Source organism: Prionailurus viverrinus, chromosome C2, assembly GCF_022837055.1.
Source record: "Prionailurus viverrinus isolate Anna chromosome C2, UM_Priviv_1.0, whole genome shotgun sequence".
Classification (NCBI taxonomy): Eukaryota; Metazoa; Chordata; class Mammalia; order Carnivora; family Felidae; genus Prionailurus; species Prionailurus viverrinus.
Genome location: NC_062569.1, coordinates 43,599,843 through 43,625,822, shown reverse-complemented (window position 1 = coordinate 43,625,822; position 25,980 = coordinate 43,599,843). Strand labels below are relative to the sequence as shown.

Below are 25,980 nucleotides of genomic sequence, written 5' to 3'. Positions count from 1 at the left end.
CAGCCTAATTGGATTGCCTTTTTTTTTTTTTTTTTTGATATTAAGTTGTATGAGTTCCTTGTATATATTAACCCCTTATCAGGTAGATGGTTTGCAAATATTTTCCCCCATTCCGTAGGTTGCCTTTTCATTTTGTTGGTTATTCCTTTTGCTCTACCCAAGTTTTTTAGCTTGATGTAGTCCCACTTACTTATTTTGCTTTTGTGGCTGTGTCATATCCAAAAAATCTTTGCCAAGACCAATGTCAAGGAGGGTTTACCCTATGTTTTCTTCCAGGAATTTTATGGTTTCAGGTCTTACATTTAAATCTGTTATCCATTTTGGGTTAAATGGTTTCCATTTGCATAGAATATCTTTTTCCATTCCTTCACTTTGAACTTGTGTGTGTCCTTAAAAGTTGAAGTGAGCCTCTTATAGGCAGCATATGGTTAGTTTTGTTCTTTTATCCATTTTATGTCTTATTTAGTCCATTTACATTTAGAGCAATTATTGATAGGTAGGTACTTACTGATGCCATCTTATATTTTCCTGCTGTATTATAGTTCTCTTGCTCCTTTCTTCCTCTCTTTCTGTTTTCCTCTGCAAGTTCCTGACTTCTCAAGTGGTGTGCTTTGGTTCTTTCTCTTTCTCTTTCATGTATACTAAAGAATTTTACTTTGTGGTTACCAGAAGCTTACATAAGATGTCTTCTAGATGATATAACAGTGTATTTTACAGTGATAAGAATGTAAATTCAATAGCATACAAAAACTCGTCTCTCTTACTCCCCACCTTATATGTTTTTGATGCCACAATTTACCTCTTTTTATAGTGTGTATTCATTACCAAATTATTGTAGCTGTAGTTATTTTTAATTTTTTTAATGTTTATTTTTGAGACAGGGAGACAGAGCGCGAGGGGGGAGGGGCAGAGAGAGAGGGAGACATAGAATCTGAAACAGGCTCCAGGCTCTGAGCTGTCAGCACAGAGCCCAATGCAGGGCTCAAACCCATGAACCATGAGATCATGACCTGAGCCAAAGTCGGACACTTAACTGACTGAGCCACCCAGGCATCCCGAAGCTGTAGTTATTTTTAATACTTTTGTCCTTTAACTGTTTTTTTAAATATGAAATTTATTGTCAAATTGGTTTCCATAGAACACCCAGTGCTCATCCCAACAGGCGCCCTCCTCAGTACCCATCACCACCCTTCCCGCCCTCCCACCCCCCACCAACCCTCAGTTTGTTCTCAGTTTTTAAGAGTCTCTTATGCTTTGGCTCCCTCCCTCTCTAACCTCTTTTTTTTTTTTCTTCCCCTCCCCCATAGACTTCTGTTAAGTTTCTCAGGATCCACATAAGAGTGAAAACACATGGTATCTGTCTTTCTCTGTATGACTTATTTCACTTAGCATCACACTCTCCAGTTCCATCCACGTTGCTACAAAAGGCCATATTTCATTCTTATTGCCATGTAGTATTCCATTGTATATACGAACCACAATTTCTTTATCCATTCATCAGTTGATGGACATTTAGGCTCTTTCCATATTTTGGCTATTGTTGAAAGTGCTGCTATAAACATTGGGGTACAAGTGCCCCTATGCATGAGCACTCCTGTATCCCTTGGATCAATTCCTAGCAGTGCTATTATTGCTGGGTCATAGGGTAGATCTATTTTTTTTAAATTTTTTTTTTTTTTTTTTCAACATTTATTTATTTTTGGGACAGAGAGAGACAGAGCATGAACGGGGGAGGGTCAGAGAGAGAGGGAGACACAGAATCGGAAACAGGCTCCAGGCTCTGAGCCATCAGCCCAGAGCCCGACGCGGGGCTCGAACTCACGGGCCGCGAGATCGTGACCTGGCTGAAGTCGGACGCTTAACCGACTGCGCCACCCAGGCGCCCCTATTTTTAATTTTTTGAGGAACCTCCACACTGTTTTCCAGAGCGGCTGCACCAGTGTGCATTCCCACCAACAGTGCAAGAGGGTTCCCGTTTCTCCACATCCTCGCCAGCATCTATGGTCTCCTGATTTGTTCATTTTGGCCACTGTGACTGGCGTGAGGTGATATCTGAGTGTGGTTTTGATTTGTATTTCCCTGATGAGGAGCGACGTTGAGCATCTTTTCATGTGCCTGTTGGCCATCTGGATGTCTTCTTTAGAGAAGTGTCTATTCATGTGTTCTGCCCATTTCTTCACTGGATTATTTGTTTTTCAGGTGGGGAGTTTGGTGAGCTCTTTATAGATTTTGGATACTAGCCCTTTGTCTGATATGTCATTTGCAAATATCTTTTCCCATCCTGTTGGTTGCCTTTTAGTTTTGTTGATTGTTTCCTTTGCTGTGCAGAAGCTTTTTATCTTCATGAGGTCCCAATAGTTCATTTTTGCTTTTAATTCCCTTTGGGGATGTGTCAAGTAAGAAATTGCTGCGGCTGAGGTCAGAGGGTTTTTTTCCTGCTTTCTCCTCTAGGGTTTTGATGGTTTCCTGTCTCACATTCAGGTCCTTTATCCATTTTGAGTTTGTTTTTGTGAATGGTGTAAGAAAGTGGTCTCATTTCATCCTTCTGCATTTTGCTGTCCAGTTCTCCCAGCACCATTTGTTAAAGAGACTGTCTTTTTTCCATTGGATATTCTTTCCTGCTTTGTCAAAGATTAGATGGCCATACTTTTGTGGGTCTAGTTCTGGGGTTTCTGTTCTATTCGTCTATGTGTCTGTTTTTGTGCAAATACCATGCAGTCTTGATGATTACAGCTTTGCAGTAGAGGCTAAAGTCTGGGATTGTGATGCCTCCTGCCTTGGTCTTCTTCAAAATTACTTTGGCTATTCGGGGCCTTTTGTGGTTCCATACAAATTCCATGATTGCTTGTTCTAGCTTCGAGAAGAATGCTGGTGCGATTTTGATTGGGATTGCATTGAATGTGTAGATAGCTTTGGGTAGTATTGACATTTTAACAATATTTATTCTTCCAATCCATGAGCATGGAATATTTTACCATTTCTTTATATCTTCTTCAATTTCCTTCATAAGCTTTCTATAGTTTTCAGCATACAGATCTTTTACATCTTTGGTTAGGTTTATTCCTGGGTATTTTATGATTCTTGGTGCAACTGTGAATGGGATCAGTTTCTTTGTCTTTCTGTTGCTTCATTATTAGTGTATAAGAATGCAACTGATTTCTGTACATTGATTTTGTATCCTGAGACTTTGCTGAATTCATGTATCAGTTCTAGCAGACTTTTGGTGGAATCTGTCAGATTTTCCATGTATAATATCATGTCATCTGAAAAAAGTGAAAGCTTAACTTCATCTTTGTCAATTTTGATGCCTTTGATTTCCTTTTATTGTCTGACTGCTGATGCTAGAACTTCCAACACTATGTTAAACAACAGCGGTGAGAGTGGACATCCCTGTCGTGTTCCTGATCTCAGCGGAACACGTGTTCCTGATCTCAGTTTTTCCCCATTGAGGATGATATTAGCTGTGGGATTTTCATAAATGGCTTTTATGATGTTTAAGTATGTTCCTTCTATCCTGACTTTCTCGAGGGTTTTTATTAAGAAAAGATGCTGAATTTTGTGAAATGCTTTTTCTGCATCGATTGACAGGATCATATGGTTCTTATATTTTCTTTTATTAATGTTGTGTATCACATTGATTTTGTGAATGTTGAACCAGCCCTGCAGCCCTGGAATGAATCCCACTCGATCATGGTGTATAATTCTCTTTATATGCTGTTGAATTTGATTTGCTAGTATCTTATTGAGAATTTTTGTATCCATATTCATCAGGGATATTGGCCTGTAGTTCTCTTTTTTACTGGGTCTCTGTCTGGTTTAGGAGTCAAAGTAATGCTGGCTTCATAGAATGAGTCTGGAAGTTTCCTTCCCTTTCTATTTTTTTGGAATAGCTTGAGAAGGATAGGTATTATTTCAGCTTTAAATGTCTGGTAGAATTCCCCTGGGAAGCCATGTGGTCCTGGACTCTTATTTGTTGGGAGATTTTGAATGACTGATTCAATTTCTTTGCTGGTTATGGGTCTGTTCAAGCTTTCTATTACCTCCTGATTGAGTTTTGGAAGCGTGTGGTTGTTCAGGAATTTGTCCATTTCTTCCAGGTTGTCCAGTTTGTTGGCATATAATTTTTCATAGTATTCCCTGATAATTGCTTGTATTTCTGAGGGATTGGTTGTAATAATTCCATTTCCGTTCATGATTTTATCTGTTTGGGTCTTCTTCCTTTTCTTTTTGAGAAGCCTGGCTAGAGGTTTGTCAATTTTGTTTATTTTTTCAAAAAACCAGCTCTTGGTTTCATTGATCTGCTCTACAGTTTTTTTAGATTCTATATTTTTGGTTCTGCTCTGATCTTTATTATTTCTCTTCTTCTGCTGGGCTTGGGGTGTCTTTGCTGTTCTGCTTCTGTTTCCTTTAGGTGTGCTGTTAGATTTTGTATTTGGGATTTTTCTTGTTTCTTGAGATAGGCCTGGATTGCAATGTATTTTCCTCTCACGACTGCCTTTGCTGCATCCCAAAGCGTTTGGATTGTTGTATTTTCATTTTCATTTGTTTCCATATATTTTTAAATTTCTTCTCTAATTGCCTGGCTGACCCATTCATTCTTTAGTAGGGTGTTTTTTAACCTCCATGCTTTTGGAGGTTTTCTAGACTTTTTCCTGTGGTTGATTTCAAGTTTCATAGCATTGTGGTCTGAAAGTATGCATGGTATGATCTCAATTCTTGTATACTTATGAAGGGCTGTTTTGTGACCCAGTATGTGATCTATGTTGGAGAATGTTCCATGTGCACTCGAGAAGAAAGTATATTCTGTTGCTTTGGGATGCAGAGTTCTAAATATATCTGTCAAGTCCATCTGATCCAATAATCATTCAGGGCTCTTGTTTCTTTTTTTAAAAAATTTTTTTTTTCAACATTTATTTATTTTTGGGACAGAGAGAGACAGAGCATGAATGGGGGAGGGGCAGAGAGAGAGGGAAACACAGAATCGGAAACAGGCTCCAGGCTCTGAGCCATCAGCCCAGAGCCCGACGCGGGGCTCGAACTCACGGACCGCGAGATCGTGACCTGGCTGAAGTCGGACGCTTAACCGACTGCGCCACCCAGGCGCCCCTGGTTTCTTTATTGATCCTGTGTGTGATCCTTTATTTATCCATTGTTGTAAGTGGAGTATTAAAGTCCCCTGCAATTACCACATTCTTATCAATAAGGTTGCTTATGTTTGTGATTAATTGTTTTATATATTTGGGCGCTCCCATATTTGGCGCATAGACATTTATAATTGTTAGCTCTTCCTGATGGATAGACCCTGTAATGATTATATAATGCGCTTCTTCATCTTTGTTACAGCCTTTAAAGTCTAGTTTGTCTGATATAAGTATGGCTACTCCAGCTTTCTTTTGAGCTCCAGTAGCATGATAGATAGTTCTCCATCCTCTCACTTTCAATCTGAAGGTGTCTTCAGGTCTAAAATGAGTCTCTTGTAGACAGAAAATAGGTGGGTCTTATTTTTTTATTCATTCTGATACCCTATGTCTTTTGGTTGGCGCATTTAGTCCATTTACATTCAGTGTTATTATTGAAAGATATGGGTTTAGAGTCATTGTGATGTCTGTAGGTTTCATGCTTGTAGTGATGTCTCTGACACTTTGTCTCACAGGATCCCCCTTAGGATCTCTTGTAGGGATGGTTTAGTGCTGATGAATTCCTTCAGTTTTTGTTTGAGAAGACCTTTATCTCTCCTTCTGTTCTAAATGACAGACTTGCTGGATAAAGGATTCTCGGCTGCATATTTTTTCTGTTCATCACATTGAAGATTTCCTGCCATTCCTTCCTGGCCTGCCAAGTTTCAGTAGATAGATCCATCACCAGTCTTATCAGTCTCTCTTTATATGTTAGAGCGTGTTTATCCCTAGCTGCTTTCAGAATTTTCTCTTTATCCTTGTATTTTGCCAGTTTCACTATGATATGTCGTGCAGAAAATCGATTCAAGTTACGTCTGAAGGGAGTTCTCTGCGCTCTTGGATTTTTTTTTTCTTCTGCAGATCAGGGAAGTTCTCAGCTATGATTTGTTCAAGTACACCTTCAGCCCCTTTCTCTCTCTCTTCCTCCTCTGCAATCCCTATTATACGGATATTGTATTTCATCGCATCACTTAGTTCTCTAATTCTCCCCTCATACTCCTGGCTTTTTTTTTATCTCTCTTTTTCTCAGCTTCCTCTTTTTCCATAATTTTATCTTCTAATTCACCTATTCTCTCCTCTGCCTCTTCAACCCGAGCTGTGGTTGCCTCCATTTTATTTTGCACCTCATTTATAGCATTTTTTAGCTCCTCCTGACTCTTTCTTAGTCCCTTGATCTCTGTAGCAATAGACTCTCTTCTGTCCTCTATACTTTTTTCAAGGCCAGCAATTAATTTTATGACTATTATTATTTTTTTAAATTTTTTTTAACGTTTATTTATTTTGAGACAGAGAGAGACAGAGCATGAACGGGGGAGGGTCAGAGAGAGGGAGACACAGAATCTGAAGCAGGCTCCAGGCTCTGAGCTGTCAGCACAGAGCCTGACGCAGGGCTCCAACTCACGGACCGTGAGATCATGACCTGAGCCGAAGACGGCCGCTTAACCGACTGAGCCACCCAGGCACCCCTATGACTATTATTTTAAATTCATTCTCTGCTATATTGCTTAAATCGTTTTTGATCAGTTTGTTAGCTGTCACTACTTCCTGGAGTTTCTTTTGAGGAGAGTTCTTCTGTTTCGTCATTTTGGTGTCCCTGTGGTGGCTCCAAACTGCAGGGCACTTCTCCTGTGCTGTCCGGAGTGACTTGTGTTGGTGGGAGGGGCCGCAGTCAGACCCGATGTCTACCCCCAGCCCACCGCTGGGGCTGCAGTCAGAGTGGCGTGTACCCTATCTTCCCCTCTCCCAGGGGCAGGACTCACTGTGGAGTGGTGTGGCCCCTGTCTGGGCTACTTGCACACTTCCAGGCTTGTGGTGCTGCTTCTATGGGATCTGGTGTATTAGCCGGGGTGGATCTGCAAGGTGCACAGGGGTGGGAGGGGCAGGCTCAGCTTGCTTTGCCTTCTGTGGTCCGCTGCAGGAGGGGCCCTGCGGCACCGGGAGGGAGGCAGACCCGTCGGAGGGATGGATCCACAGAAGCACAGCATTGGGTGTTTGTGCTGTGCAAGCAAGTTCGGTGATGGGAGCTGGTTCCCTTTGGGATTTTGGCTGGGGGATGGGCAAGGGAGATGGAACTTCCCAACACCTTTGTTTCCCGCCGAGCTGAGCTCTGTCCTCTGGGGCTCAACAACTCTCTCTCCCATTGTCTTCTCGCCCTCCCGTTCTCCAAGCAGAGCTGTTGAATTATAACATTCCAGATGTTAAGTCCCGCTGGCTATCAGAACTCACTCTGTCCAGCCCCTCCGCTTTTGCAAGTCAGACTTGGGGGCTCTGCGTTGCTGGGCGGGCTGCCCCTCCACCGCCCCGGCTCCCTCCCGCCAGTCCCTGTAGTGCGCACTGCCTCTCCGCCCTTCTTACCCTCTTCTGTGGGCCTCTTGTCTACTTGGCTCTGGAGTGTCCGCTCTGCTAGACTTCTGGTGGTTTTCTGGATTATTTAGGCAGCTGTGAGTGGAATCTAAGTGATCAGCAGGACATGGTGAGCCCAGTGTCCTCCTACCCTGCCATCTTCCTTCAGTCTCCCTTTAACTGTTTTTGAAACTATAGTTAAGTGGTTAATATAATACCATATTAGAGTATTATGAATTTGATTACATACTTACTTTTACCAGTGTGTTGCATATTTTTATATATTTTCATGTTACTAATATGAAAGAGCCCTTTCTTTTTTTTTTTTTATTTATTTTTGGGACAGAGAGAGAGAGAGACAGAGCATGAACGGGGGAGGGGCAGAGAGAGAGGGAGACACAGAATCGGAAACAGGCTCCAGGCTCTGAGCCATCAGCCCAGAGCCCGACGCGGGGCTCGAACTCAAGGACCGCGAGATCGTGACCTGGCTGAAGTCAGACGCTTAACTGACTGCGCCACCCAGGCGCCCCAAAAAGAGCCCTTTCATTTCAACTTGAAGAACTTCTTTCAGTATTTCTTTTTTTTAATTTAAAAAATAAAAAAAGGTTTTTATTTATTTTTTCTTTTTGAGAGAGAGAGAGACAGAGTGCAAGCTGGGGAGGGGCAGAGAGAGAGGGAGACAGAATCCAAAGCAGGCTCCAGGCTCCAGGCTCCAAGCTGTCAGTACAGAGCCGAAACTCATGAACCATGAGATCATGACCTGAACCAAAGTCAGCTGCGTAACTCAGCCACCCAAATGTCTCTTTTAAAAAAAAAAAAATGTTTATTTATTTTTGAGAGAGAGAGAGAGGGAGGGAAGGAGGGGAAGGGAGGGAGGGGTGGAGAGAGGGAGACACAGAATCTGAAGCAGGGTCTAGGCTCTGAGCTGTCAGTGCAGAGCCTGATATGGGGCTTGAACTCATGAACTGTGAGATCATGACCTGAGCCACGCTTAACCAGTGGAGTCATCCAGACTTCCCTAAGTATTTCTTATAAGGCAGATCTAGTGATGATGAACTCTCTCAGCTTTTGTTTAAGAAAATTTTTTCTCTTCTTCATTTCCGAAAGAAAACTTTGTTAGATAAAGTTGGTTGGCATTTTTTTTCCTTTCAGCATTTGTAATATGTCATCCTATTCTCTCCTGGCCTATAAGTTTTCTGTGTATAAATCTGATTGACTTATGGGGATTCCTTTGTAAATGATAAGCTTCTTTTTACTTTTTAGATTCTATTGTAGAATCTACTTTTTAGATTCTATATTTGTCTTTGATATTTTCCAGTTTTATTATAACGTGCCTTGGATAAGATCTTTTGAGTTATATTTGTTTGGGGACTTATGAGCTTCATGAACTTGGGTGGGCAAATCTCTCACCAGATTTGGGATGTTCTCAGCTATTTTTTCTTTAAATAAGCTTTTTGGCTCTTTCTCCCTCTCCTTTTCTGTGACTCCAGTAATGTGCATTTGTTTCTCTTGATGGTATGCCGTAGTCCATATAGACTTTTGTTACTCTTTTTTTAAAAGAATTCTAATTTTTGAGAGAGAGAGAAAGAGAGAGCGTGTGTGTGTGTGCACAAGTTGGGGAGGGGCAGAGAGAGAGAGAGAAGGAGAGGGAGGCACAGAATCTCAGGCAGGCTCCAGGCTCTGAGCTGTCAGTGCAGAGCCTGATGTGGGGCTCAAACTGATAAACCGTGAGATCATGATCTCAGCTGAAGTTAGATGCTTAAGTCATTGAGCCACCCATGAGTCCCTCTTTACTCTTTTCATTCATTAAAATATTTTAATCCTCAGGATGGATAATTTCAAAGTTCCTGTCTTCTATTTCATGGATTCTTTCTCCTGGTTGAGTCATTCTATTGATGCTGTTGCATTTTTCATTTCAATTATTGTATGCATTGGCTCCAGAATTTCTGTTAGGTTCTGTTTTATAATTTCTGTCCCTGTTAAACTTCTCATTTTGTTCATGTAGTGTTTTCCTGTGGGTTTTTTTTTTTTCTGGCAGGGGTGGGGTGGGCAGGAATGTTCTTTGTGCATTTTCTTACAGCTCATTGAGCTTCCTTAAAATAGCTATTTTGAATTAGCTGGTAAGTTGCAGGTCTCCATGTCTTTGGGGTCAGTTACTGGAAAATTATTGTTACCCTTTGATAGTGCCATGTTTGTTTGATTTTTCATGTTTCTTGAAATCTTACGTTGCTGTCCTCACATGTGAAGTAGCAATCACTTTATCCAGTCTCTATTGACTGACCTTGGGGAAGAAATACCTTCTGTCAGTCCTGCTAGGGATTCCGAGGCTTTTTGCAGACTTTCTGTGGATATGTCTGTTCCACACATCTTGCTCCCTCTCATGGCAGAATTCTTAAGCTTGTATGCCTTGTCTTGATCTTGCAGTGCGCCAGGCTTGGTGCTTGGTGCTTGGTGTTTGGTGTACTGACAGCCTCCCTTTTACAGAGCTAAATGTTCAAGTTTGTGGTTTCTCCTTGGCATGAAGATTCAGCCCAGCTTTTGGCAGGTTCGCTACCTGTCTGCCAAGCTTGTTCTCACTGTGATTGGTAGCACACACAGGGAGCCTGCCATGGGGTGTGGGTGTGGGTATGTGATGAGCATGTGGCACTGTGGTGCTTGTGGGCTAGATGGGGGATTTGCAGGTCGGGTGTCTGTCTCCGTGACGCATGGGTGGGCCTTATGATGGAGTTCCTGATAAGGTTAGCATCCGTGTTCCTTAGATATATTCCAAGCCCTGGCCGCTATCCTCCCAACTGCTCTTTGCTCCCCAGTCATGTAGCTCATGACTCACTACTCTGGAGGAAAGAGAGAAATGGGTCTCTTTGGGAGCATCCCACACACCTGTGGAGGCCAGGGGCTCACACACACACACCCTCTCTTTCCTCTGTGGGGAAAATTGCAGGCCAAGAGGGCACTCTTGGGCTGAGCTGTGCCACCTTACAGGAGAGGTGATGTGGGGAGAGTAAAACTGTTCCTCTTACCCTCTCTGATGTGTCCAAATGCAGACATTTTTGCTCCAGTGGTGTGCTGGAGTTTCTCCACTAGACTCCTGGACTTCTATAACAAATAAATTGGCAGGCTTTAATCATTTTGTTAAATTTTAGGGTATTTAATTTTCTTGGTTTTGGTAATTGGAAATGTAATAGATATTTTATATATGTTTTCTGAATATTGCTAAGCAAACAGAAAAAAAAATAATAGTAGTAACAACAAAAAAGAAGCAAATTGCTACACAAATTCTGAGATCCCTGAATTGGAGTTAATAGTTACTTTGATGTATGCAAATATTTTTCAATATTATGTTGAATTTTGTTTCCTATTATGCTTAAACTTTTGAGGATCAATAATCCTTTGACTGTAATAATTTGTTGAGAGCTTTGCTTGGGAGAAAATGTACATATGCACATGCACATGTCACTTCGTATCCACCATAGCAGAGCTTTGGGGAAGAACCACCCTTGAGAGTAGCAGTGGTGCCATTGTTTTTGTGCCACCCAACACCTACCTCAGTTAGGAACCACCTGAGCCAACCTCTAAGGTAAGTGTGCTTTGTCCCAAATACAAACAAAATGGAAATTAGTGGTTTACCTTGGTGAGCATTTATTATTTCAAATACTCCAAAAAATCTAGAAGATAGGCAGGGTGGGAAAGGGTGATTGTATCTTACTGGGTGTCATTTGGTGGTAGATTCAGTTTTATAACCCAAACTTGATTTCTAGTCCTGTGATGTTGTGCAACACAACATCACTTTCCAAGGATTTCTACCCAGAACACATCTGGAACTGTGCTGCTAATTGTCATGAGCATAGGCTTCTACTATTCTATTTTTTGCTTCAATTCTTGAGAGCATTTTATGGTTCAAAATGATTGCATGGAATCAGTCATCACAATTGTATTTCAGTTCCAAAGAAAGAAAGGATGGAGACGGACCAAAATGTATATGCCAGAGGTCTTTAAAGTTAGCTACTTAGACTTTGCCACATGCTGTTTACTCTTACAACTCACTGGCCAGATCAGTTGAAGAACCATCTCTTTTGAAAGGGAAGTTTTGAATTTGAGACTTTGAGTGGCCATGTGCCCAGTTCAGAATTGGGAGACCTACTACTAGGAAGAAGGAAGAATAGATTTTTAGGGGACAACTAGAAGTTCTTGAAGTCAGTCACAGTTTCTGGACTCCATTGTTTCTCGTAGATGCTCAACTAAAGTGTTCAACTAAGATTGCTTACTACTGCTACTTTGTATTATATGTATCCTTGGAAATTTGGAACCAATGCGTATTCTTTTTTAGAAAAACTCCAATTTGTCTTTTTGATATTAAAGGTTAAAGATTAGTGTATAGTACTGAGAGAACCACGTGGTGGACTAAAAAGAGTTCTCTGTGATCTTTTCCCATGTCCAGAAAAGCCCAACATCCATCCATTTGGAATTACCAAAATCATTTAAATTCTTTTATGAGAACAAGTTGCTAGTGGAGAGGGAGAGACAGAGAGAACTTGTATATTCTCAGTGATCTGTTGCAAGTTTCTCTGGGAATTATTTATTTTTTATCTAAAGAAAATCAGGCATAGATGTTTGCCTTAAATGAGAAACAGAAACTCTTGTCAATAAACCTAATGTTTACTTAGCCAATGAGCACTTACATAGTTATAGAAGATATACATTGTGTAGGATATGGGGTGGGAGCCTCTGATATGATATTTTAAAATCAGTTTGGAGTTGCATGCCCACTGGAATCTCATTTATTTGAATTAGTGAAAATGGTAAGATATTTCATTTTCTCATATAATGGTGATGTATGTCTTAGCTACTAAACCAATGCCATACAATAGTAAATGTTCAATACTGAACAATGTCTCTTGAGTTAAAACTAGGAAATGAGTGAGGGTTTAGTAGTAAGTGTGTGTGTGTGTGTGTGTGTGTGTGTGTTTTGTGAGACATATTGTTAAGAATAGGAGGTAGCACAATTTATAACTTGGGTACCAAGTCCTTTTACTGATAAATGAAAAATGACAAGAGAAGAATCACAGCATTGATTACTCAAACTTTCCCATAAATGACATTTCAGTTTTAAAATTTTAATGTATGTTTCTTCACATTTATTTTTATAATTCATATGAAGTCAAAGAAGCAAATACTCTGTGACACTGTCATGGACTCTGGGTCAGGAGTTCTCTCTTGTCCAGCAAGAGAGCGGATGCAGGATTAAAATGCTAGATAGGCTAATGCCTGGGAGGAGACAAGAGTCCTGAGTAAGGGTCCTTGCTCCATTTTTATTAGGATCAGAAGTCTTACAAGCTTGATGGACGTGCACAGAGACAGTGAAACTGAACATTAACTCGTGGGCATGAGGGAAAGGGAGTTTTGAAGAGGTGTTAGGGGTTTGGGTCAATACAAAACAAAATCCTGGCACCTGGATGGCTAGCATGAGGCACCATGTCTTTTTATCTTAGCTAGCCTAGGGGATAAGACAGACAGAGCATGGTACCTTACAGTCAACAAGGCACGTTTCTGTTGCTAATAAGCTCTGCTCAGACCTGCTGTGGTCTATAGCTCTGTTTACCTGTTTACCTATTTTGGTCCTTTCTTCCTGTGAAAGCAGCTTTCTGCTATTGTACTAAATTGGGGGGCATTTCCACGCTGAATATCCAATTTTGTTTACCTAATCTTGGATGCTTTCATTCTGAGGCTTCCTATATGCCTTGTTGACCTATGGGTGCAAGCTCAAGGAATTCCTAAGCGTATTCCCCATGTGACACTATGCCAAAGCTGTTCAATTATGGTGAAGAATAGTCTTGTTAGGTTTTTTTGGTTTTTAGCTACTCAAATGATTTTTTATCTGATTGAGAAAAGAAATATTAAACTACATAATAGCTCAAATAGAATGGTATATAAAACTTGTATCTTTTATAATCTGAATAATGGATGGGCACAGAAGATACTCAATAATTGGGATTATCTTTCTTACCTCCTCCACCTAAAGACCTAATGGAATTAGAAATATTTATGTGAATTTTAAGGTTAGAATTTCTTTTAGTCTTTTTTCAGATGAGTAAATGAGTGTGAATGAGTGAATAATTTCCATATGGTATGTTTGATGGAACAGATTTACTTCACATTTTTTCTTCTTCTAATTCTTTCTTTTTTTTTTTTGAGAGAGAGAGAGAGAGAGTGAGCATGTCAGTGGGGGAGAGGGACAGAGAGAGAAAATCTTAAGCAGAGTTCACACTCAGCACGGAGCCCAACAACGGGGCTCAATCCCACAACCTTGGGATCATGACCTGATCCAAAATCAAGAGTCGGAAGCTCAACAAAATGAGCCACTCAGACACCATTTTCTGAGCCAGTTTGCTAAATACTTAGGTATAGATATTATATTTTTTTTATAAGAGGCAATGTAATCTCATAATCACAGTTTTGCCTTTTACTTTCTTGACTCTGTCAGCTTTTCCCCCTCTGCCTGTAAAACAACTTTGTTAGTATATATTGGTTTCCTCTGGACAGTTTTGCATGGGAAACTTTTACCTATTTCACAACTATCAGAAATACCATCATCTTATAGATTTGATGGCATTCTTTCTTTTATGGACCTATAAAGAATTAATGAGGATGTCCCAGATTATTTATCTGGTTTCTCAAGATCTTTGAGGATCTTCAAAAATTTTTGAGAGTGTTATGAGAAGGCAGTTTATAGGAAGTCAAGCAACTCTACTTGTCTTTCAGATTCTGGTCAGGCATCTGTGTTCTGGATTTCTAGAAAGTAGATACTACTGTTGTCACATGATGAGGCATTGAAAAATCTTGGTTGGAGAAAAGATATTTGTAACTCTTATCTTAAACAATAGGAACTATAGACAGTATGAAAGTAATAAGTTACTCTTATTGTCCTTGGTCAACAAGACTTTCTCACTTGTACTACATTTCCAGGCTTTTCCCCCATCCATTATAAGGGGCAGGGCTCACAGTTGACCGGACTGTCTTGGCTGTGTCTATTACTACCAAGAGATGTTTTGGCAGGTAGTTTCCTCAGATTATGACAGGTTAAATTAAACCATTTTGAAATTAAAAAAAATTTTTTTTAGGTGTTTATTTATTTATTTTGAGAGAGAGTGAGAGAGAGCACAGTTGGGGGGAGGGGCAGAGAGAAGGTAAGACAGAATCCCAAGCAGGCTCTGCACCATCAACGCAGACCACAATGCGGGGTGCAAACTCAACTGTGAGATCATGACCTGAGCAGAGATCAAGAGCTGGACGCTTAACTGACTGTGCCACCCAGGTGCCCCTAAACTATTTTGAATTTAATGTATATTATGTTGATGAGAACTGGATTGTTTGTTTGAAGCTCTGAGATTCATCTCAGTATGAACCACTTTATTTCCTACTAGGATATCCTTTTGCTATTGTGAAGATATAAACAATGTCTACTTCTATTAAAAAGAAATATATGTGCAGGCAAAATATGTTTTTGAATTGAAGATATTATTTCTTATTAACAGACTGCATGAGACATGTTAATGCTTGATTATTAGTGCTAATAGAGAAATATAGAGAGTATAGTTTATCAAAAGACAAGATGCATTTTGGAATATAATTTAATTTTAGTGTATTAATACATGAAATGATGAAGCCATATGGAAAGTCTGATTCTGGAGAAACTGAAGGTTCTCATTTCTGTGTATCATGTTTCGCAGATGTACGTATATCCCGCTGTATATCATGTTTCAAAATACTCAAAATAATACTTTTTGATGGTTTCAAACTTTATTTGGATCAAAGAAAGGTTGTTGAAAGCTTTCACTTAAAGCTGTTTGTTAAGGTGCTATTGAGAGTAAATAAAAACAAAAAGAAGTAACATAGAACTTAAGTGAGCAAGAGAGGGACCTATTCAGGTAATGTGGAAGCTATATCTAGGTATAATTGAAGGTTGACTTTCTGGCAGAAGGCATAAAGAAACATTAGTTGGCTTATTCCAAACTGAGGCCAATTCTTTAGGAAGTATGCTTGAGGATATACTTGGCAATAAATTTAACAGCTAGCAAGGTCTCTTTACAGGTCGGCTTTATCTGAGATTCTGGAAGGAGAAAACAAAATTTGCCTTTATCTCGGAGCTCAAAGGCAAATGTGTGTTTGATGCCCAGGTTGTAAGCCCAGTCTAAAGAAGAACCTGATGTCGGGTCTGTAAAACATAAGCAATAAATATTTAATTAGAAACAAATGCTAATGTTTTTCTTGAAATGGAAATTCACTGGTGTAAAATTAGCAATAAAAAATAATTATGTGTACAGTTAATTGCAGTAAGGAATGGGAGTAGTGGTCTATATAGTATAGAGTGTAGAATAAAACATAATCATGGTTTTGGGATCCACCACTCATTTTAAATATGTGCTGCATTTTCAAAATTACATTTTGTTTGGGCCAGTACTCTAAATAAATTGAGTTTGTTTACTGGGCACACAGTGTTGCAGATGGAGGTGGTCTGGGCAAGTGCAAGCAGCTGTGTAAACCAACTAAGGAGGGGGTCACTGGTCACTGAAAACTCAACCAAAAAAAAATCATGCATACAAGCTAGGCAAAATTATGTTCTTCCTAATAGTTCAGGTCCCTTTTTATTCATGTTGCTTGGGTGAACTATTTTCTAGTTAAAAGACCAAGAAAGCTTAAATCAATTATTTTAAGGATGTATTTAATCCCCTAATCCAACTTTTCAATTTTTATGAGATTTACTAAGAATGTTATTATTTGAAAATCTAAACAGACATCTAGAAGTTATATACATATAAGGTTTATACAAGTGCATGTGTATACTATAAATGCATTTATGTATATTTTCATTTGCATAATAGAAAAACTACTTTTTTGTATATAAAATAATTTATGTTCCAGGACAAGTGATGAGTTTAACTGATATTAATATTTTAGGTTTGAAGGATGAAAACTCAAAGTTGTGATGAAGAAAGAAGAAATATTTTGGTAGAAATAGACAGGGTTGGCTCTTAAATTATTCAACAAATATTATTTATTAAACAACTTTTTTTAACATTTATTATTGAGAGACAGAGAGAGACAGAGCATGAGCATGGGAGGGGCAGAGGGAGGAGGAGACACAGAATACGAAGCAGGCTCCAGGCTCTGAGCTGTCAGCACAGAGCCTGACGTGGGGCTTGAACCCCCAAGCCACGAAATCATGACCTGAGTTGAAGTTGGACGCTTAATTAACTGAGCCACCCAGGCGCCCCAATTCAACAAATATTATTAAACCTTTAATATGCATGGTGTACTATACTTGGTACTGTGTAGGGTGGGTGTGTTCAGGTTACAAAGGTAAAGATGATATTGGTGTCTTTGGGAACTTACAGTTTAGGGGAGAGAAGTCAAAGATGTAAATCAATAGAGACAGGGAGGACTATGTAAGTACCATAAGAAAGGTAACAGTATAATCTTTATGTTGACTCTTATGTAGATTAAAAAAAAAATTATGTATGTCTGGTGAGGAGGTTGACATTTTATGCTCAATGCCTACTAAACACTGCCTTTATGATGGAGAGCCTTGAAGAAAAGCTAGTGTTTTTCCAGATGGAAATGGAAGAAAGGCATTCTGGCCAGTGAGCTACGAAGATGGAAAAGCATGGAGGCCTTTTTATGACGAGAGAGAGGTTCAGCTGGACTGGAACAAATGGAGAAGTGAGAGTTTGTGGGCAAAGCTCAGAAAACCTGATAAATCAGGACAAGGTGTTTTGTTTGGGAGGCAATAATAGTTATTTTAGTGCCATACTTAGGACTGGAAAAAGTAGAAACCGGTTAGGAGGTATTGTGAAATGAAAGCCTGAACTTGTGTAGAGTCATCACACTGGGCATAGCATTGAGTGGTCCGTGTCACAAATACTGGAATGGAAGAGTCACAAAAGCTGATCAAAATGATTGAGATTTCAGTCTGGATGGCTGAAGACAATCCACACATTATTAATAGAAACAGGAACTCAGAGAGGATAGTGATGAGGAAAAGAAAGGATAAAGGAGGGGAGACAAAAGGATGTTTAGCATCAACCACATTTAGGACGGAGCTTGAGAAAATGAATTTTGAAGTCATTGGGAGAAACATCATAAATGTTGTTTAGAAAGCAGCTCCCACACATTCAGGATCATTATCTTTCCTTGGTGAATTGATCCTTTTATCTTTATTAATGTCCCTCTTTGTTTCTAGCAAAGTTTTTTGGTTTGAAATTTACTTGATCTGATATTTAATATGGCTACTTCTCTTTTGATTAATGTTTGTATGGTATATCTCTTTCTAGCCTTTCAGTTTCAACCCATCTGTGTTATATTTGAAGTAAGTTTATTGTAGGCAGTGTATTATTGAATCATTTTTTTTAAATCCACTCTGCCAATCTGTCTCTATTTAATATCTTTGGTTAAATTTTGATATGACTTAAATCTACCATCTTATTGTTTGATATTTATTTTGATGTTGTTTGATATTTATTGTCTGATATTTGACTCTCTGTTTTTCATTCCTCTCTTTCTCTTTTCTTTTTCTGGTTAAATGAACATTTTAAGGATTCTATTTTGATTGATTTATAATAGCATTTTTGAGTATATTACTTTATAAAGTTTTCTTAGTGGTTGCTCCAAGTATTACAATATACATACATAATTTATCACAATCTGCTGATATCAGTGTTTTACCATGTCAAGTGACATATAGAAATCTTGCACTTAGTTTCTTTTTATATTTCTGCTTTTTAAATATAGCTGTCTTGAGTACTTCTGAATATGCATTGAGCATCACATCAAATGGTGTTATAATTTTTCATTCCGCCATGATGAAGAGAAGATAGTCATTCATTTGTTCATTCATTCATTACATAATCCATTGTTCTTGTTTTCTTTCTACAGTTTCAAGCATTCTATTACCATTTATTTCTTATTCGGAGAACCTCCTTTAGTCATTTTTATTTTTTTTTAATGTTTATTTACTTGAGAGAGAGAGAATTTGTATGAGTGGAGGAGGGACAGAAAGAGGGCAGAAAGAGAGGCAGAGAGAGAATCCTGAGCAGGCTCCTTGTTCAGTGCTGACCCTAACACGGGACTCAATCTCATGATCACAAGATCATGACCTGAGCCAAAATCAACAGTTGTACACTTAACCAGGGCTCTATCCCACAACTCTGGGATCATGACCTAAGCTGAAATCAAGAGTCAGATGCTTAACTGACTGAGCCACCGAGGCACCCCTCCTTTAGCCATATTTAAAGGGTAGGTGTTTGGGTGATGAAATTTGTCTGAGAATGTCTTTATTTCCTCTTCTTTACTTTTCTTTCCTTTTTTTTAGTTTATTTATTTATTTTTAGAAACAGAGAGGGAGCACAAGTGGGAGAGGGGCAGAGAGAGAGAAAGGGAGAGAGAGATATTCCCAAGCAGGCTTGTGCTGTCAACAGAGAGTCCAACCCAGGGCTTGATCCCCATGAATCTTGAGATCATGACCTGAGCCGAAATCAAGAGTTAGAGACTTAACCAAATCAGTCACCCAGGTGCCCCTGTTTCCTCTTCATTTCTGAAGGATATTTTTGCTGAATATAGAGTTTAAGGTAGATAGTTCTTGTCTTTTAGTACTAGAAAAATACCGTCATTTCCTTTTGGCTTTCCATGGTTTCAACAAATCTATCATTTGAATTGTTTTTTTCCCCCCCTCTGGATTGTTCTCTCTAGTTGCTTTCAAAAGTTTTTTCTTTGTCTTTAGTTTTCAGAATTTTAAACATTTTTTTTATGTTTATTTTTGAAAGGGGGGGGTTGCAGAATGCGAGTCGGGAGGGGCAGAGAAAGAGGGAGACATAGAATCTGAAGCAGGCTCCAGGCTCTGAGCTGTCAGCACAGAGCCTGATGCAGGACTTAAACCCACAAACTGTGAGATCATGACTTGAGCCCGTCGGACGCTCAACTGACTGAGCCACCCAAGGTGCCTCTAGTTTTCAGAATTTTAATTATGATGCACTCAATGTGAGTGTTTTTAGTTTATCCTGTTTGGCATTCACTCAGCTTTTTGATATATTGGTTTATGTTTTTAGGAACTTTTATAAATTTCAGTCTTTATTTTTCCATATTTTTTTTCCATTCTCACTCTCCTTCTCTTCTGAGATTTTGATGTTTTGAATGTTGGATCTTCTGTTATTGCACCTCAGGTCCCTGAAGCTTTGCTCATCTTTTTTCAATTTGTTTTCTCTCTTCAGATTGGCTTATTCTTTCTTTAAGTTCACTGATTCTTCCCTCAATCATATTCATTCTGCTATTGAGCCTTTCCAGTGAATTTTTAAATATTTTAAGTTATTGTATTTTCCAGTTCTGTGATTTCCATTTGGTTCCTTTTTATGTCTTTCTTTTTTCTTTCTTTCTTTCTTTCTTTCTTTCTTTCTTTCTTTCTTTCTTTCTTTCGGTGAGATTTTCTGTATTTTCATTTGTTTCAAGGCTATCTAATTACTTGTTGAAGTATTTTAATGATGGTGACTTTGAAATTCTTGTCAGATAATTCTAACGTGTAAATCATCTCAGTTTTGGCATCTGTTGATTGTCTTTTCTCTTTCATGCTGTTACTTTCCTCATTATTGGTGTGATAGTGATTTTTGATTGTATTTGGACATTTTGGCTATTATGTTAAATCTTAAATCTTAACTGATACCCATTTTAGCAGTCAGTCACTGTGTTTAGGATTAGCATTCAGGCTCTGGTCTTCTTCTGTGACTTGTGGTTTCGATGACAATATGGTTTTCAGAATCTTTGCATTGCTAATTTGGTCTGGTTGATTCCCCTAGTGCTGCTGGTCTCCCATTGATTGCTGCAGGTAACTACTACCTAAGTGAAAAGTGATCCCCCTAGCTTGGCCACTGGTGCCTTCCAGGTGACAAGTGCAGTCTCAAGCCTTTAAGGAAAGAGAGCACTTCCCGATGGGAAAGAAGCAGAAGGAGGAGGAGGGGCCTGAAGAGAGAATCTTCTGATGTATGTGTGAAGTGTACCTGTTTTTTTGAAAATGTCAACTTTTAGAGGCAGTCGGCAGAGACCAAGTAGAAAAGGAGGAGGGGGAGGCAAACCAGGAGAGTTCATTGGTAAGGAAGGCCAAAAGATGGCAAGAAGAAGGGGTATCGACAGGGTCCAGCATTGTAGGGAGTTTGTGGAGTGTGTGAGCTGAGATAACTGTAGTGGCTTTAGTGATTAAGAAGGCTGCCATTTTTAGCTAGAGTTGGGTTTAAGTTCATTAGAAAAAGGCATATAAAAATAAGAGTTTGGTAGCAATGGAGTTAGGGTAAGTAGGAATTGTGTCTTGTATGGTGGTTTAGAGTATGCTAGATGTTTTAATAAACTTGGTCAATTTCTAGATGTACTAGTTCTCCATTTGCAGTTAAGAAAACTGTTGTGACGTTAAAGAGTATGGCTATTCTGTTTTGGCAAATTTATGTGACATTTCTCATTAAGATTAATAGTGGTTATTGAGAATGAATAGAATTGTGATTTTTCATAATTATGTGATATTACTAAGTTTAATAAGTTTTCTTTTATGATACCACTTTTCGTATCTTTAAAACCTTAAATTTCAAGCAAAAACTATATAAGGCATGAAATAAATGCAACACCGAAAGCTTCTCACTTTAAGAATACATTTTTCTAGAACTTAATCTATTGACTGTGTTACTTAGCCTTTTATTTGTGTACATCTGTACCTACTAAAATATGTATATATATTTATAAAAACCACTTGCTAAATACCAGGCACCCTATTAAGTGCTTTATGTATGTTAACTCATTTCATAAATTCCTATCACAACCTTAGGATTTAAGTACCATTTGCTGTTTTATAGAAGAGGAGACTTAGGCAAGGAGAGATTAACAATTTGCTCAAAGGCACTATCTAGTACATAGTTGAGTAAGGAATCAAACCCAAGCTGCATATCTTCAGTTTGTGCTATTAACCATTGTACTATACCACCTACTGTATGTCAATCTATAGTTCTCCCAATTGGAAGTCTTCTTGGACTTGTGCAAGATAATTTTTTTGTTGTTGACGACATTTTCTTAATATATTGATATTAAAAAAAGTCTACTCCTTTCAAGGCACATTAGGTACAAAGAACTTACTGCAATACAGTCAAAACAAGTCAAAATAAAACTGAACCAAATTAGGAATCTGGTTTTAGTCCACAGGAGTCTACATAACATAATGCTTGTGGCTTAACATGTGTCTTTTGAAAAAAAAAAAAAGCATTATTGACATGCATAAACATAATGACCTGCACTTTTATGTCAATACTAAGTTCTATTTGAAACAAGAGCTAAGCTAGGGATATGTGGGCATAAGTTGAAATTGAAGATGTGGTACTTAGACACTAAAACAAAAGCAACAGAACTAGAACCTTTACATCCTATTTCTTAATCCACCATATAGATTTCAGTTTAACACAATAGGAAGGGACTAGTGAAAGAGACAGTAAACTGATTTTACGTGATCAAAGTGGCTGAAACTTTTGGCCAGCCCATTTTCCCACCAGGAGCTAGGGAGGAAGACTGTGTTTGCATAGGGACAAGGCCAAAAAAAGGGAGTCCAATTAAAAACAAAACAAAACAAAACAAAACAAAACAAAACAAAACAACCACAGAAAACTGTTGAGTTTGCCCCAACTAATTCTCATGAGTTCCAGTGAGGATAAATGTTGGTTGGGAACAGGAAGGTGGATGAATTAAATCGCAAATTTATCTTGATAAAACAACTTCCATTGACCTTGTATCCTTGTAAAATTTCAGTATAATTTGTTTCTAGAAAAATCTTATCCCCACGAAAGGGAAAAATGTGTTCCCTAGACTCACATATAATTCAGAATCACCTGTTAAAACTGAGGTTTAAATTATCAGTTCTAAATGTTCTAATTTACAAGTTCTAAAATTTTCTTTAATATATATAAAAAAGAATTAGGGAAAATGGCACAGTAAACAATAAGAAAGACTTACAGATAGTTGATGCTATTGGGCCATAGATGTAGCGGGTTTCATACCGAGTTGATAGAACATCAGTGCCGATCTTTGCAACTTTGGCCTGGAGAAAAAGGGAAGTTAGTGTTGGAATAATAGGAAACTATGTAAATGCTGTTAATTTATTGGGGATTAAAAAATAAATTGTACTGTTTTTTTTGGCAATTGAAGATGAAAATAAAATCAATGGTTGTGAGAAATTTATTTTTGGGAAGATATATTGTCATTGTAAAGACAATGTGAAGACAAATGTGAAATAAGTTATAAACAGTCATGTCATGTCTCACTTTGTATTTCTACCCTTTCTTTTCTCTGTCTTCTTCATCTCTCCCTTGTTTCCTCCCTTCTCCCCCCTCCCCCTGCTTTCTTGTTTTTGTCCTTTCTTCTAAAAATAATATTCTTTCGGGGCGCCTGGGTGGCGCAGTCGGTTAAGCGTCCGACTTCAGCCAGGTCACGATCTCGCAGTCCGGGAGTTTGAGCCCCGCGTCGGGCTCTGGGCTGATGGCTCAGAGCCTGGAGCCTGTTTCCGATTCTGTGTCTCCCTCTCTCTCTGCCCCTCCGCCGTTCATGCTCTGTCTCGCTCTGTCCCAAAAATAAATAAACGTTGGAAAAAAAAATTAAAAAAAAAAATAAAAAAAATAAAAAAAATAAAAATAATATTCTTTCTACTTCCTCTCAGATATTTTTTGGCTTCAGATATTTGTCTTTTCCAAAGTCAGTTTCTCCCATGTTCCTGTTTCCTTTGTTTTTATGGGCATCATATCATCGTAGGACTTTCTCCACATTGGATTTTAGCATGCCAAGGGAAGAAAAAGATGGTTGACTCCTCTTTAAAATAGTCGTTAAATTAGAGTTTCTCTTCCAGAGTTAATGCATTTCATGACCTTTAATACACATTAGTGTTTTGTGCTATGAGAATGATTATTGGAATGAATTTTAGTGGAATATAGTCACTAACGTATTTGTACCCTAAATGAAGATTTACTTTTAGTCTGTAATGTATATAACCAAAAGATAATTTTTTTTTCTTAATCAGTTTAGTTGCTGTGTAGGAACTCTTTACTCAAAGTGGTTTGTTATGTGTATTTGTATTTTTAATTCATAATACCATTTTTTAAGGGCAGATTGAAATTGCATTGCCGTATATTTTTGTGAACTAATCAAACTCATGGAGTTCAGATTCTCAGCTATTTTGGTTCAATAAATGACTATTGGCCGCATATTGCTTGCATATTTTCTTTGTTGTATATATACAGATGGTTTTAATGACTAGTTTAAATCTCTGCTTCAACTGAAATTAAATGCTGTTGTGCTGAATACAATTGGCTGAAGTCAAAATGACAATTGTGACTTCTTTTAAAAAAAATATACTTTTAAAAATATGAGGCAATATTGGAACCATCCATAGCTTTTACCAAATGTGTTATATTTATCAGCCCCCATGGGATCTGGGACACTGAACTTTATCTACTTTATTTCCTTTCTTTTACAGCAATTAACAATATCCCTTTTTATGGGTTTTTGTCTATTCATACTTCCAGTTCTTGTGATGCATTGGAACCCATATGCAGAGTTTTCGTTTGTTTGTTTTAAGCTAACATGATCAAACCAGTTTTTATGCAAAGGAAAAGGATACATAGTAGATTTTTGTTCTTGAAAGACAGTGCATTCTCAGTGAGGAGGCTTTACAAACACTTATAATGTTCTTTCTTTGGATAGTAAAAGAATTTTGTTTCCAAGTTGATCAGGACGATAAAAAATACAATGAATCTTCTTAAATATGGCATCTTAGGGACAGGAATAGCAGATATCTTTGCTGTTCTGTTAGACTTTTGCTGTGTGTGGTTTTATAGTATGACCCATGATGAATGTTTGGATAACAATTTATGCATTCATGGAATTCTCCTCTGGATTGCCCACACATTTTTTCCTACTGGCTTTATCTTAGAATCACATTGAAAGATTTTATATCCTTTTATCACATGAGAATTAATTTAGGAATTATGATTTTATTAAATTTTTTTTTCAACGTTTATTTATTTTTGGGACAGAGAGAGACAGAGCATGAATGGGGGAGGGGCAGAGAGAGAGGGAGACACAGAATCGGAAACAGGCTTCAGGCTCTGAGCCATCAGCCCAGAGCCTGACGCGGGGCTCGAACTCATGGACTGTGAGATCGTGACCTGGCTGAAGCCGGACGCTTAACCGACTGCGCCACCCAGGCGCCCCATAGGAATTACGATTTTAACTCTAAGGTAAACTTTATTAGTTCTTTCCTTTGGTATGAAAGTGTGAAGTCCTTTCACCGTAATGCAGTTGTTCATAAAGAACAGTTGTTTGTGGAAGTCAGTGGTGGTGTGTGTCAGTGCATAAACCATAGGTTTTTTTCTACATACCAGGTCCTTGTAGTTAGGTGGCAGTTTTGATGTATATCCATAGGGAAACAATAGCATCTGGGAGTAGGAATGGAAGGTGATATAGGCCTTGATTGATTTCAGGTGGCTTCGAATGAAGTCAGTGACAGCTTTGGTCTCTTTCTCGGACTCTGGTTCTGGGCCCCGATAAGTTTCTGCACATGGGTCCTTGGTGTTCGGAAAAGCTGCAGTGGATGTGGAGGATGAGATCGCAGTTTGCTCCTCATCAGTAAAGATCCTGTCTCTTCTGATGTGGACTTGCAAAATGTTTTAAACGTTTTCATTTCCCGGGTTTACAGGGCTGCCTCAATCTCTCTGGTGTCATAGTCATTGCAGACCAACTTTTTGTACATACAACTCATAGGGTGACAGACCCAGCCCAATGGAATATTCTTAGCCTTGTTTATTTTGCCTCTGTTTCCCAGGGTCACAGGAATAATACATCAGAAGCAGCCCAGGGCCTGGAGCCAGATAGACCCCAGTTCCAGTTCAACCCTACTCCACAATTTGTTGGGGACTGGTGTGAATTTCATTTTTTGAGCCTGAGTTTTTTCATCCTGGTTCAGCAGGCAGCTCTCACTTAGGGATAGCGGCTATTCTCATAATTTTTATGGTAGAATAGAATTAAGAGCTGAGGTGGTATTTTCAACAAAATTAGTTACAGAAAAAATTTATGAATTGGGGTAGTGGTAATTTTTCCTTGACTGTAATGATGAAGTCATATTTGTCTAGCAACTGTCATCTGATGTAGCAGACTTCTGCTTATCATTGCATTTCTGTTAAGCCTTTTCACTTTCTTTGCCCCCAGCTGTTTCTTTTCACAAACATCTGAAGAGCTATCTCTGTGTTGGTTTTAACCACTGGTATTTCTTGGCTTTTATCAGACCAGGAAGAGGAGGGACCCGAGACCTCTCTTCAGATTATCTGAATTTTTATGCATCTGGATGTGTCTGATTTTTAGCAAGCTAGATATATTAAGTAAGAGATGGTTTGATAAACAA

At 38.7% G+C, this 25,980-nt stretch overlaps 1 protein-coding gene across 1 annotated transcript in view; it reads right to left on the bottom strand.

Annotated features, from left to right (window-relative positions):
• Positions 1-15,295: 15,295 nt before the first annotated feature.
• Positions 15,296-25,980, bottom strand: part of CPA3 (carboxypeptidase A3) — a 28,550-nt gene continuing 17,865 nt past the window's right edge. Inside the window, exons 9-11 of the mRNA XM_047876560.1 lie at positions 24,962-25,164; positions 22,545-22,629; positions 15,296-15,732 (exon numbers count right to left, since the gene is read on the bottom strand). Coding sequence (XP_047732516.1) covers positions 15,545-15,732; positions 22,545-22,629; positions 24,962-25,164 — 476 coding nt within the window. The 3' untranslated portion in view covers positions 15,296-15,544. The remainder of the gene's footprint in view (positions 15,733-22,544; positions 22,630-24,961; positions 25,165-25,980) is intronic.